This window comes from Xenopus laevis, chromosome 6S (genome assembly GCF_017654675.1).
Source record: "Xenopus laevis strain J_2021 chromosome 6S, Xenopus_laevis_v10.1, whole genome shotgun sequence".
In the NCBI taxonomy this organism is placed as follows: domain Eukaryota; kingdom Metazoa; phylum Chordata; class Amphibia; order Anura; family Pipidae; genus Xenopus; species Xenopus laevis.
Window position 1 is genome coordinate 1,725,812 of NC_054382.1, and position 14,688 is coordinate 1,740,499.

Here is a 14,688-nt window from a genome sequence, read left to right on the forward strand (position 1 = left end):
AGCTAAAAAATACTTACCTGTTCCACGATCCACGACTCTGGCCCGCCCCTTGATGTCATGGCCACGCCCCCAGTGACAGCGCTATGCCGCCCCGTGACATCACAGCCTCGCCCATTTTTTAAAAAGGTGGCAACCCTAAATGCTACCGTCTATCTCCTTCGCTAGAGATGTGACGCCTGCGCCCATTAGGGAATCAGCGAAGTTCCGAAATGATGTCACGCTGGCGGATTTTCATTAGTGTTAGTCACTTCGCCCTTTAGGGAATCTGCCCCAAAGATTCCAAAGGAAAATAGATAAGAAAGCATTTAAAATAAAAGGGAAGGAAATAACAAAAAAACAAAATAAAACCAAAATAAACTAAAACCTCACTCAGCGATATACTGAATTGATGACATCACATATAAGTGTGATTGTTCTGCTCTGTGCACTGGTTCTCTTGGAGGGTTGGGATTGGAGCAGAGAGCACTAGGACCCTGCAGGCTCCAGGAGGAAAGTCACATGGGAGGAGGAAAGTCATGTGAGAGGAGGAAAGTCACATGGGAGGAGGAAAGTCACGTGAGAGCAGGAAAGTCACATGACAGGAGGAAAGTCATGTGACAAGAGGAAAGTCATGTGAGAGGAGGAAAGTCACATGACAGGAGGAAAGTCACATGGGAGGAGGAAAGTCACGTGAGAGCAGGAAAGTCACATGACAGGAGGAAAGTCATATGACAGGAGGAAAGTCACGTGACAGGAGGAGGAATAGCAAGTTGTGTGTGAGTGGATGAGGAGAGACTGCAGGTAAGAAGTAAGTAGTGAATGACAGACAGGGGCTTATAGAGAGGGACCTGTGAGATTTCTCTCTGGACTCACCTCTGCACTTTGTGTTCATCTCACACTGACACACACACTGTGTATTCCTCTCACTCACACTCACACTCACACTGTGTATTCCTCTCACTCACACTCACACTCACACTGTGTATTCCTCTCACTCACACTGTGTATTCCTCTCACTCACACTCACACTGTGTATTCCTCTCACTCACTCACACTCACTCACACTGTGTATTCCACTCACTCACTCACACTGTGTGTTCCTCTCACTCACTCACACTGTGTATTCCACTCACTCACACTGTGTATTCCTCTCACTCACACTCACACTGTGTATTCCTCTCACTCACACACTCACACACTCACTCACACTGTGTATTCCTCTCACTCACACTCACACTGTGTATTCCACTCACTCACACACTCACACACTCACTCACACTGTGTATTCCTCTCACTCACACTCACACTGTGTATTCCTCACACTCACTCACTCACTCTCACTCACTCACTCACTCACTCTCACACGCTCTCTGACAAGCTATTGCTACTATTCAGGCCTCTCCTATTCATATTCCAGTCTCTTCTTCAAATCAATGCATGGTTGCTAGGGGAATTTGGACCCTAGCAACCACATTACTGAAATGACAAACTGGAGAGCTGCTGAATAAAAAGCTAAATAAGTCAAAGAACACAAATAATAAAAAATGAAAACCAATTGCAAATTGTCCCAGAATATCCCTCTGTACGTCATACTAACAGTTAATTCAAAGGTGTGATGGGCGGATCAATGAGCAAAATTGTAAAGATGACATTTTTAATTTTAATTAAACGGGGAATTTACCCTTGAAATCGCAAATTATTAACAATCCTACAGATATATTCCTATAAGAGACATTTGAGATATGACTGGAAAGTGGGTCCAGATAAGGAAATGCTTGTTGGGATTGTTGTGTATGATGAATGTTACACACACATATACAGGAATGGGATCTGTCATCCAACAACCCATTATCCAGAAAGCTCTGAATTACGGAAAGGCCATCTCCAATAGACTCCATTTTATCCAAATTTTTTAAAAATGATTTCTGTTTTTTCTGTGTAATAATAAAACAGTCGCTTGTACTTGATCCCAAATAAGATATAATTAATCCTTATTGGAGGCAAAACCAGCCTATTGGCTTTATTTAATGTTACATTCGGAAGGGGTTTGTTACAGTGAGAGCTGTGAAGATGTGGAATTGTGTCCCTGAATCAATTGTACAGGCTGATACATTAGATAGGTATAAGGAAGGGTCGGATGCTTTATTCACCAGTAGCTCCTCCCAGCAGACAGGAGGGAGCCAATGAGATTAGAGGAGGGAAAGGGGTGTTACAGGGAGAGCTGGGAAGTGAATCAGGGCTACAGGCTGATACATTAGATAGGTACAAGTAAGGGTCAGATGCTTTATTCACCAGTATCTCCTCCCAGCAGACAGGAGGGAGCCAATGAGATTAGAGGAGGGAAAGGGGTGTTACAGGGAGAGCTGGGAAGTGAATCAGGGGTACAGGCTGATACATTAGATAGGTACAAGGAAGGGTCGGATGCTTTATTCACCAGTAGCTCCTCCCAGCAGACAGGAGGGAGCCAATGAGATTAGAGGAGGGAAAGGGGTGTTACAGGGAGAGCTGGGAAGTGAATCAGGGGTACAGGCTGATACATTAGATAGGTACAAGGAAGGGTCGGATGCTTTATTCACCAGTAGCTCCTCCCAGCAGACAGGAGGGAGCCAATGAGATTAGAGGAGGGAAAGGGGTGTTACAGGGAGAGCTGGGAAGTGAATCAGGGGTACAGGCTGATACATTAGATAGGTACAAGGAAGGGTCGGATGCTTTATTCACCAGTAGCTCCTCCCAGCAGACAGGAGGGAGCCAATGAGATTAGAGGAGGGAAAGGGGTGTTACAGGGAGAGCTGGGAAGTGAATCAGGGGTACAGGCTGATACATTAGATAGGTATAAGGAAGGGTCGGATGCTTTATTCACCAGTAGCTCCTCCCAGCAGACAGGAGGGAGCCAATGAGATTAGAGGAGGGAAAGGGGTGTTACAGGGAGAGCTGGGAAGTGAATCAGGGCTACAGGCTGATACATTAGATAGGTACAAGGAAGGGTCGGATGCTTTATTCACCAGTAGCTCCTCCCAGCAGACAGGAGGGAGCCAATGAGATTAGAGGAGGGAAAGGGGTGTTACAGGGAGAGCTGGGAAGTGAATCAGGGGTACAGGCTGATACATTAGATAGGTATAAGGAAGGGTCGGATGCTTTATTCACCAGTAGCTCCTCCCAGCAGACAGGAGGGAGCCAATGAGATTAGAGGAGGGAAAGGGGTGTTACAGGGAGAGCTGGGAAGTGAATCAGGGGTACAGGCTGATACATTAGATAGGTACAAGGAAGGGTCGGATGCTTTATTCACCAGTAGCTCCTCCCAGCAGACAGGAGGGAGCCAATGAGATTAGAGGAGGGAAAGGGGTGTTACAGGGAGAGCTGGGAAGTGAGTCAGGGGTACAGGCTGATACATTAGATAGGTACAAGGAAGGGTCGGATGCTTTATTCACCAGTAGCTCCTCCCAGCAGACAGGAGGGAGCCAATGAGATTAGAGGAGGGAAAGGGGTGTTACAGGGAGAGCTGGGAAGTGAATCAGGGGTACAGGCTGATACATTAGATAGGTATAAGAAGGGGTTGGATGGTGTTTAGCAAGTGAGGGAATACAGGGATATGGGAGAGAGCTCATAGTACAAGTTGATCCAGGGACTGGTCCCATTGCCATTTTGGAGTCAGGAAGGAATTTGAGGCAAATTGGAGAGACTTCAGATGGGTTTTCACCTTCCTCTGGATCAACTGGCAGATACGCAGGTTATATATAGACTTAAGGTTGAACTTGATGGATGTGTGTCTTTTTCAGCCTGACTTACTGCTACTATATATGTTACATGATTTTCTAGTAGATTTAATGTCTGAAGATCCCAATGATAGAAATATCCATTATCTGAAAAACTCCGGGTCCAGAGCATTCTGGATAACAGGTCCTATAACTACATTAGTCGATGTGGGTTATTGTGATGCCCAAACAATTAACAAGATTTTGAAATGAAAACCAGATTTTTTTGCGTGTTAGTTATACAAAAAACTAAGAGAACACTTGCTGAATATGAAATCTAGATGGTCTGTCCTTTTTGGGTGCAAGTTTAAAAATTTAAAAGTCCATTAAAAAAAGTGAAGGGAATGTTTTTTTTTGACACAATTAAGCTAAATTAGTTGTCTTGTGGGTTGTTAGAATGCACATGGGTGTATGTTTATCAAGGACTAATGTACCTGCAATAGTGGACTTTAGTGATTTAACACCTCCTTTTTATATAGCATTGCTATGTCTGGGTGTGGTGTTTAAAGGAGAAGTAAAGCCTAACTAAAGAAGTAGCTAGAAATGTTGTACATGATGTTTTGTGCTTCTGTACCAGCCCAAGGCAACCACAGCCCTTTAGCAGTAAAGATCTGTGTCTCCAAAGATGCCCCAGTAGCTCCCCATCTTCTTTTGTGCTGATTCACTGATTCACATGCTCTGTGCTGCTGTCACTTACTGAGCTTAGGGAGCCACTCACAATATACAGTACACATAGAATAGAAATGTCACAATATAAGGCTGATTAGTAATTAATACACATAATTACTACATGGCAGCACAGAAACCAGTGCAATTAGCATCAGAATTGAATAATCAGCAAACCACTGGGACAGAATGCTCTGTTATACAGATAGCTAGAATCTCAGCTGCCATAAAGCAGGACAGGACTGCTGCTTACAATGGGGATCAGATAGGATCTGTGCAGCCACTGGGACAGAATGTTCTGTTATACAGATAGCTAGAATCTCAGCTGCCATAAAGCAGGGCAGGACTGCTGCTTACAATGGGGATCAGATAGGATCTGTGCAGCCACTGAGACAGAATGTTCTGTTATACAGATAGCTAGAATCTCAGCTGCCATAAAGCAGGACAGGACTGCTGCTTACAATGGGGATCAGATAGGATCTGTGCAGCCACTGGGACAGAATGTTCTGTTATACAGATAGCTAGAATCTCAGCTGCCATAAAGCAGGGCAGGACTGCCAATTTTCTGGAATAAGGAAATAACCACTTACTTAATTTGAGTTATATTGGATAAAAAAATCTGAATTACTTTTATTTCCCTTTTTAGATACTTGCTTGAAATAAAGAAGAGAGTTAAAAGAACCAAAAGTTAACAATTTCCAGATAAAAACAAGAAGTCTTCCAATAAGAAAAATCTGTATTAGACTTAGGAAAATCTTTAGCGCAATGGACAGTTCAAACTTCCAGAAGGAACTTCGCTTAGTGACTCAAAGTTTCCCATGCCTAAAGTGTGGGAAAAGATTCTGGTCAAAAAGCTCCGTTAAAGCTCACCAGAGCATTCACACCGGGGAGAAACCATTCAAGTGCACAGAATGTGGCAGAAGTTTCAGGCTAAAACATACTCTTAAAAAACACCAGGCAATTCACACAGGGGAGAAACCTTATGTATGTACTGAATGTGGGAAACAATTCCCTGCAAAGGATCATCTAGTCATCCACCTGAATATTCACACAGGAGTAAAACCACACGTATGTACAGAATGTGGGAAAAGCTTCTCCCAGAACAGTAACCTGCACAACCGCTTTAAAATTCACACAGGGGAGAAACCATTTTCTTGCTCAGAATGTGGGAAAAGTTTTCGTTTAAAGGTCGACCTCACCAGACATCACACAATTCATACAGGGGAGAAACCTTTCACTTGTACTGAATGTGGGAGACGTTTCTCTACAAGCAATAATTTTACTTCACACCTAAGAACCCACAATTGAGAGAAACCTTTCACATGTAGTGGAGTGTGGAAACAATTCACTTAGAAGTTTGAAGGACACGTTCAAGTTCACACAGAAGAAAATACTTTTCCGTGTTCAGATTGTGGTTAAAGCTTTCAAGAGAAACGTTCAACTCGACCAACACAACTCACACGGCATTGAAACATTTTCCATACACGGAATGTGTGAGTTCTGTGTTCAGAGAGATTCCTTACCAACCACCAGAGAATTCACACACTGGAGAATCTGTCCATGAAGATAATTTGAGAAACCTGACTCTACAAAGTCCATCCTTCAACAACAACATACAATTCATACAGGGCAGAAACCTTTCCCACGAATGTGGGAGACATTTCTCTACAAGCAATAATTTTACTTCACACCTAAGAACCCACAATCGAGAGAAACCTTTCACATGTTCAGGAGTGTGGAAACAATTCAGTTATGAGGATACGTTTGAAGAACACGTTCAACTCAACCAACACAACTCGCACAGCATTGAAACATATTCTATACACGAAATGTTCTATGTTCAGAGAGATTCCTTACCAACCACCAGAGAATTCACACACTGGAGAATCTGTCCATGAAGAGAATTTTCATGAAGAGAAACCAAGTCCATCATTCAACAACAGCATATAATACAGGGGAGAAACCTTTCTCAGAATGAAGTTTCTCAAGTAGTAGGTTTCATCTCCTCCACCAGAACATACAAGGGAAGAGATACAGTCACTTATTTCTCCTCCAGACTCTCTACTCTCTACTTCCGATGATGTCACTTCCGGTTTATAATGTCAGCACTTCCTGATTCTTGATGGTCAGCGGGTCGCGGGTCCGGGTTGCAGAGAAGGTATTTGCGGGTCGGGTCCAAGCGGGTAAGAATGCGGGTGCGGGTTGCGGGTACGGTTCGGGTCCCAAAAAATGGACCCGCGCAGGACTCTAGTTTAGGTGGCATATGTTAGGAAATGTAGAGGGGAAGAGGGTACCCCCAAAAAAAATTACAATCTTTTTCAGCCCATCACCCTTAAAAAAGTAAAAGACACCAGTGTTTTTTGGGACTTAGAAAAAATGTTCAACTTTTTTTTGACACAAGCCCTATCTACGCTATTGCACTTTGCCTGGTCTGAGTTGGCGAAGGCAAGTCTGGCGCAAGAGGTAACGTTCAGTAAAATCCGCAAGTTGCCACACTATAGAAGTGACTGCATTGCTCTGGGAGAGAGGTTTAATAGGCTTCTTCTATCTCAGTGTACACCCCCACCTCAGGTGTAGAGTAAAGGTGGCCATACACGGGCTGATAAAAGCTGCCGACAGACCGAGTCGGCAGCTTATTGGCCCGTGTATGGGGGCCCCCGGCGGGCTTCCCCGATCGAGATCGGCCAGATCTCGATCAGATGGGGTTAAAAATCCCGTCGGATCGCGGCCGCATCTGTTCGTTGATGCGGTCCCGCGATTCGACCGCCTGTTTGCGAACGTGAAGGATCCGATCGTTGGGCCCTAGGGCCCACGATCGGATCAGCCCGATATTGCCCACCTCAAGGTGGGCATATCGGAGGTAGATCCGCTCGTTTGGCGACATCGCCAAACGAGCGGATCTATCCGTGTATGGCCACCTTTAATCAATTGAAATTGGAGTTACCTAGAGAAACAGCCAGGAATGCAGTGCTTGCTGCTAATTGTGCTTTATTGCCATGACATGTTTCGGGCTCAAGGCCCTTTATCAAGTGTTATATTTTACACATGAAGAAAAACCATTTCTACAGAAATAGTGTAAAAGACCTCCCCTTAGGGAGTTGTGCAAAGTCCATCATTGTCCAATCAGTCCATTGTTCCACTTAGTGTGATGCACCCAGGGCCGCCATTAGAAATCACCGGGCCCCGTACAACAAAACTTTTGGGGCCCCCTGGGCCCCGCCCACACTGACGACCAAGCTCCACCCCATATGCCGCCCACTCCACATCGCAGTTAAAAGACCACACAGACATCAGCGCTAAAAAAGTAAAAACCCCCCCACACACAAGTTATAAAAAGCTATTGATGGTCAGGGCACCCTTATAAGTTAAAAAAAACTTGGGGCCCCAACAAAATGAAAATGTAAAAAAAAACAGAAAAAAAAAACATTGGTGGCAGGGGCCCCCTTATAAATTAAAAACAAATTGGGGCCCCAAAAAAATTAAAAAAAAAAAAAGTTTTTTGAACAAAAAAAAAAAGTGGCAGGGGCCCCCTTACAAGTTAAAAAAATTGGGGACAGTTCACCTCAGTCCCAAGGTGCAAAATCAAAATTACTGTGTCCAAACGGAATGTGAGGGTCTCCAAAAATTCCGTTTGGACACAGTATCTGAAGGAGTTCCTTGTTTAAAATTTCGGATGTTTCCCCTATGTTCTTTAATCCTAGTTCTTGTCTGGCCTATATACCCCTTGCCGCATTGGGCATTTTAGTAGGTATATTACATTTTCTGTATTGCAAGTAGCATAATGTTTAATTTTTATTGGGGTGCCTTGTGTCGGGTGTCGCACAGGTTCCCCTTTAATAATCGAGGAGCAGCAAATACACCCCATACAAGCAAAAGTGCCCTTTTTAGGTTCTCTTTTCAACATTTTTATTGAGTTTTCCAAAAACAAGCAAGATTTACTTATCACAGCGCAAATTGAGTGTGATTAAGCTATTTAACTGCATGCATACATCATGCTGTTTACAACACAAAGGCATACTTTTTAGGTTCTCCTAGAAATCTTTGGGTACCTCGATGTTTCGGGGGGTATACTTCTGCTGGGCATAATGTGTCTCTTATGGTTTTGCCCTTAGTGTAACTAAACAATGGGGATGTGGAAATTTCTTTATTTTTTCAAGTGCAAAACTGGAACCATAACATAAATAACAATTTCTAAGCGCAAACAAAGGGCCAATGCAGATTTCAGTACAGAAATATAAAAGTACAAATATTAAATGTAAACGTAGTGCGAGTTTATAATAGTGACAGCATTCCCAGCAGAAACTAGTTTCAAAATGACAGTTCTGTAAATGAATTATTTGCAGGGTAATTAGGAGGGTGTACGATGTAGACGGTTGGTTATACCAGAAATTAGAAGGGGGTCTAGGAGATGAGGGAACCTGAACTGGAGGTTGTGGTTGTTGATTCAGAGCCATGGTTTGCCTGTGCACCACTTTATTCCTCTCTTCTTTTGCTCATCATTTTAAAGAAGGCAGAAGTGATTTAAGGAAAGTTAAACCAGAATCTTTTAATGTCAGTGAACTTTTCTTTCTCTTTGAAAAAGTGGAAGACGCCTCTCGTTTACGGCGTGACACATCAGGACAGGAAGGTTGATTGGATAATTATACTTCTGGTGGCACACGTGACATATCGGATGCACTTTGAACTGAATCAATAACTTCATTTGCATCCTTGGTGCTTGTTGTGTGATCCACATCCAAACAGCTTGATGTCCTTACACACATTTAATAAATACATTATCTCCAATTTACAAGATGTTCGTAAAATAAATGACCAGTAAATTTTACCTACTGTTATTGGTAATGGGTACACTGCCTTTCCCTTTACATATACATAATACCCAGCCTTGTGCCTTTATATGGTCACAGAACAACCCCTCAGTGACTTCTAATATCCTTATCATTTACAGTAGGGGGTACATTATCCCTTATAATACATGAGTGATACTCAGAGTTCCCTGTATAACTCAGCCTGCAGCCTTGTGCCTTTATATGGTCACAGAACAACCCCTCAGTGACTTCTAATATCCTTATCATTTACAGTAGGGGTACATTATCCCTTATAATACATGAGTGATACTCAGAGTTCCCTGTATAACTCAGCCTGCAGCCTTGTGCCTTCATATGGTCACAGAACAACCCCTCAGTGACTTCTAATATCCTTATCATTTACAGTAGGGGGTACATTATCCCTTATAATACATGAGTGATACTCAGAGTTCCCTGTATAACTCAGCCTGCAGCCTTGTGTCTTTATATGGTCACAGAACAACCCCTCAGTGACTTCTAATATCCTTATCATTTACAGTAGGGGGTACATTATCCCTTATAATACATGAGTGATACTCAGAGTTCCCTGTATAACTCAGCCTGCAGCCTTGTGTCTTTATATGGTCACAGAACAACCCCTCAGTGACTTCTAATATCCTTATCATTTACAGTAGGGGTACATTATCCCTTATAATACATGAGTGATACTCAGAGTTCCCTGTATAACTCAGCCTGCAGCCTTGTGCCTTTATATGGTCACAGAACAACCCCTCAGTGACTTCTAATATCCTTATCATTTACAGTAGGGGGTACATTATCCCTTATAATACATGAGTGATACTCAGAGTTCCCTGTATAACTCAGCCTGCAGCCTTGTGCCTTTATATGGTCCCAGAACAACCCCTCAGTGACTTCTAATATCCTTATCATTTACCTGTCACCTTTTATGGAGAAAAATACTGGCCAGGTGGCCCCCTAGAAATGATTATTAGATACATGCTGATTGGGTGCAGATCTATCCCGTGGCCCCAGGAAACTCAGCGATTTGCACCCCGTTACAGGAAGAGCAGGTGTATTGAAGAGTAACTGGCATAGGGCCACTTTGCACAGCAGATAACACATAAACTATGTATAATTCAGCCACAAAACCGTTTTACATTACTTATGCTCCACTTTTGCCGTAGGGGCCACCATGCAGGATCCTTGCTGAATATAGGGTAAATTAGCCACCAGCGTGGACATCGGATCTGCCCATTTCCCACAGTAATATTTTTAAGTCCTTACTCATTGCCTCCAACCTCATTTTAGTCACAAATATTTTTCTCATTTTATTAGAAAACTGGTATGATACCGAGAAGAATGGGCTTAGTGCTGCGGAATATTGCTTAGTCCCATATGGATCAGAGATCACAAAGATGAAACAGAGAAGAGATGGATTTAGTAAAAGTCAAGATGTTCTACAGAACTTCAGCAAAACCCAAACTTACACAGCAAAGGTGCCATCTTCATATACTGAACTAGCCAGACCATCCAACCAGAAGTAACCAACTCAGAAGGCCCAAAAATTCCCCACAAGCAAGGATTCTACTTCTCATAACAAATCAAAAATTTACCCTAACACTAAGAAACAAGTGTTGAAGAAGACAAAGGATCAAAAACATAAAGACTTTAATTCAAGAATAAAACCACCACTAGTAAAAGGTCTGCACACATCAATAAAGCCAGTGCTATAAAACCTTTTATCTGCTCAAATGTGAGAGGAGATTTTGTAGCAGTGGGGACCTTCTCATCCACCAGAAAATTCACGCGGGGAGAAGGTTTGTCTGTTCTAAATGTGGGAAATGTTTTTCACGCAGGAAGATCCTAACAGCTCACAAATGGCTTCATACTGGGAGGAAACCATTTATTCATGCTGGAGAGAAACCATTTGTCTGCAATCAATGTGGAAGAGGCTTCAGGTCCAGAGATGTTCTCCAATATCATCTTCTGAGTCACACAGGAGAGAAACCATTTGTCTGTACTGAGTGTGGGAAAAGCTTTAGCAAAAAATATGCACTCAGATCCCACCTTTATACTCAAACAGGAGTGAAACCATTCATTTGCACTGAGTGTGTGAAAAACTACAGGAGCAGGAAGGGTTTAGACCTTCATCTTAATATCCATACAGGAGAGACTTTCCAGTGTACAAAGTGGGGAGAAGCCATTTGTCTGCACAGATTGTAGGAAAAGCTTTATAACTAAGGTCCAACTCAGCCTCCATCTTCAGAGACACATGGGGGAGAAGCCATTTGACTGTAGTGAGTGTGGGAAACGTTTTCTACTAAAATATGGCCTCACCCAACATCCTCGGCTTCGCACGGGAGAGAAACCTTATGTCTGTACTGACTGCAGGCAAAGTTTCAAGGACCGCACTGGGCTGACTTTTCATCTTCAGAGTCACAAATGTCACCAACAAAGAACAAAAGTTTAGGATAGAATAAATTAAAAAATAGATTTTTCTTCTAATATGGAAATGGCATGGATAGTGGGAGCCCTGGAGCTACTGCCTGGTCCTGAGGTGGTGTTAGCTCCAGGATTCCCCTTTGTCAATAGATGTAACAGTGTTGACTAAACCTGAAAATGTGTGTCCTGCATCTGAGACATGATTCATACATGACCCCTCGAGCTTGTTCACAACAATGCCGTGAGCCCAACACAAACCAACACAACCGTTGCTTAAATCCTTGATTGCCATTCTAAATCTAAAATAAGTATTTACATGGGGTGGGAGTGTAGGCCTCATGTTTTACCGATGTCATTAGGAAAATTAAGGGGCAGATTTACTAAGGTTTGAATTGGTATTTTTGAATTTTTTGGGGGGTCACTCACAATTTCAAATGTAAAACCACCAACTTCAGGAGCTTCAGGCTGATCAGATAAATAACTTTAATGAGTCTGCCACTGATAGAGTGACCTATTAAAGAGTATAGTTTTCCACTAAGTAGGTCGGACCTACCTGGGCTCCACGAGAGCCTTCCTGCCTGCTCAGGTAAGGGATACTACAAAATGGACCATGAGAAATATGTGCTCAGCTTATACATTAGAATCCCCATTTTATGTTTTTCAGAAGACCGGAAATGGTGTAAAATCAGGGAAATTTATTTTGCATAATATATAGGTGGGACCACTAAAACAATGAAATAAGGAAAATTTTTAAATCAGGGGATGTATAATTGAGGTTTCACTGTATTATAACATAGTGCCAACTAGTGGCCAAACTAAAGATAGGTATACTATACTATATAACTATATAGATGATATACCCCGGGAGTAGGGGCTTACTTCCTTTCTCAGGCTAAGGACCCCCATTGTTAAGGACCCCCATTTATACCAACGCCCACTCAGATGGCCACACCTTAGGGGACTATACAATTAAAGGGGAAGTTAATTTACCAGTCCCCTACAATATTTTATCATTGTAAGCTGGTGGATACTGATGGAGACATTCATTAATGAAGGATAACTTCTGTACAAAGGGGCACCTCAAGTTCCCTTAGTGCGTCCCCCCCAGGCCCGGACTGGCAATCTGTGGGTTCTGGCAAATGCCAGAGGGGCTGCTATAAGGTCCCATAGAAAGTCAGTATTTAGTGGGCTGGCGGGGGCTGTTAAGGCCTCTATGTGGGCTGATTGGGCCTCTATGTGGGCTGTTTGGGCCTCTGTGTACCTAAAATACCAGGGCCTATTTTAATTCTCAGTCCGGACCTGGTCCCCCCTATAAACATAAACCAAGGCAAGTGAGAAGGGGGTTTATGAAAGAAGTAGGGCTGGTACATATAACTGGTACAAACACATAAGACTTACCCAGTGAAAGACGACTGACTCTTACCCTGCACTTTAGCATAACATTTATGGGTGGATTAGTGCTGCCCTATAGGGTAAGTTTCTGAAACCTGTGTGTATTTATATGTATCTGTGTGTATATATATATATATATATGTGTTTGTGTGTGTGTGTGTGTGTGTGTGTGTGTGTGTGTGTGTGTGTGTGTGTGTGTGTGTGTGTGTGTGCAGGGCCGCCATCAGGGGGGGACAGGGGGGACAAGTGTACCGGGCCCGGGCATGAAGGGGGGCCCGGCAGCGCTGCATTTTTTGAAGATCCGGCCCCCCTTACGAGTGCCCGAGCCGTACGTCTTGCCTCTGTGTTGCCGAATGTGGAAGTGCCGAAAAGCCGAAGCCGATGCGCCGAAAAGACCCGAAGTCACGGAAAAAGCTGAAGTCACGAATCGCCGAAAAGACCCGAAGTCACGAAAACAGCCGAAGTCCTGAAGCAGCGCAAAGACCCGAAGTCACGAAAACAGCCGAAATTGAAGTCCTGAAGCGGTGAAAAGACCCGAAGTCACGAAAGGAGGCGAAGTTGAAGTCCTGAAGCCATGAGTTCAATTCTACTGATCACCAGTTTGTGTATTTTTTTTTTTTTTAATCCCCTGGCCACCAATGTATTATTTTAATATTCTATAGGCCCCTGCAACCAATCTTTTTTTTTAAAACATGTTTTTTTGGGGCCCCAATTTTTTTTTTAACTCGTAAGGTGCCCCTTGCCACCATTGTTTTTTTTTTTTTTTTTTAAAAAAAAATTTCTTTTCTTTTTGGTGGCCCTAAATTTTTTTAACTTGTAAGGGGGCCCCTGCCACCAGTTTTTTTTTTTTTTTCAAATTTTTATTGGGGCCCCAATTTGTTTTAACTTATAAGGGGGCCCCTGCCACCAATGTTTGTTTATTTTTTAGTTTTTTTTACATTTTTTTTGTTGGGGCCCCAAGTTTTTTTTTAACTTATAAGGGGGCCCCTGCCACCAATGTTTTTTTTAAAAAAATTTTAAATTTTTTTTTTTGGGGCCCCAATTTTTTATAAGGGGGCCCTGACCATCAATAGCTTTTTACAACTTGTGGGGGGGGGGGGGTTACTTTTTTAGCGCTGATGTCTGTGTGGTCTTTTAACTGCGATGTGGAGTGGGCGGGAAATGGGGTGGAGCTTGGTCGTCAGTGTGGGCGGGGCCCAGGGGGCCCCAAAAATTTTGTTGTACGGGGCCCCGTGATTTCTAATGGCGGCCCTGTGTGTGTGTATATATATATATCTCTGTGTATATGTGTGTATATATATATATATGTATCTGTGTATGTGTGTGTGTATATATATATATATATATATATGTATCTGTGTATATGTGTATATATATATATATATATATATATATATATATGTGTATATGTATATATATGTGTGTGTATATAATACACAAAAGCCATGAATATCTTGTAAATTATATCCTTATAAACGGTGAGTAGTGATGTCACCAGTTATAAACGGTGAGTAGTGATGTCATTTCTGTCACATGACTCACTAAAATTTGTGTATTATAATAAATAAAGTACCCCCAGTTGTAAAATATAAGGATATTAGAAGTTACCTCAGAGTTCCATGACCTGTATAACTCGGCCTTCGGCCTCG

The 14,688-nt window shown here is 42.7% G+C and overlaps 1 protein-coding gene across 1 annotated transcript; it reads left to right on the forward strand.

The window, feature by feature from the left end:
* Positions 1–324: 324 nt before the first annotated feature.
* On the forward strand, positions 325–6,554 carry LOC108695573 (oocyte zinc finger protein XlCOF15-like). Its single transcript, XM_041568217.1, is given in 4 exon segments — positions 325–780; positions 5,044–5,841; positions 5,844–5,892; positions 5,894–6,554. Coding segments are annotated over 3 exon segments (807 nt in total). The 5' UTR covers positions 325–780; positions 5,044–5,162; the 3' UTR covers positions 5,973–6,554.
* Positions 6,555–14,688: the final 8,134 nt, after the last annotated feature.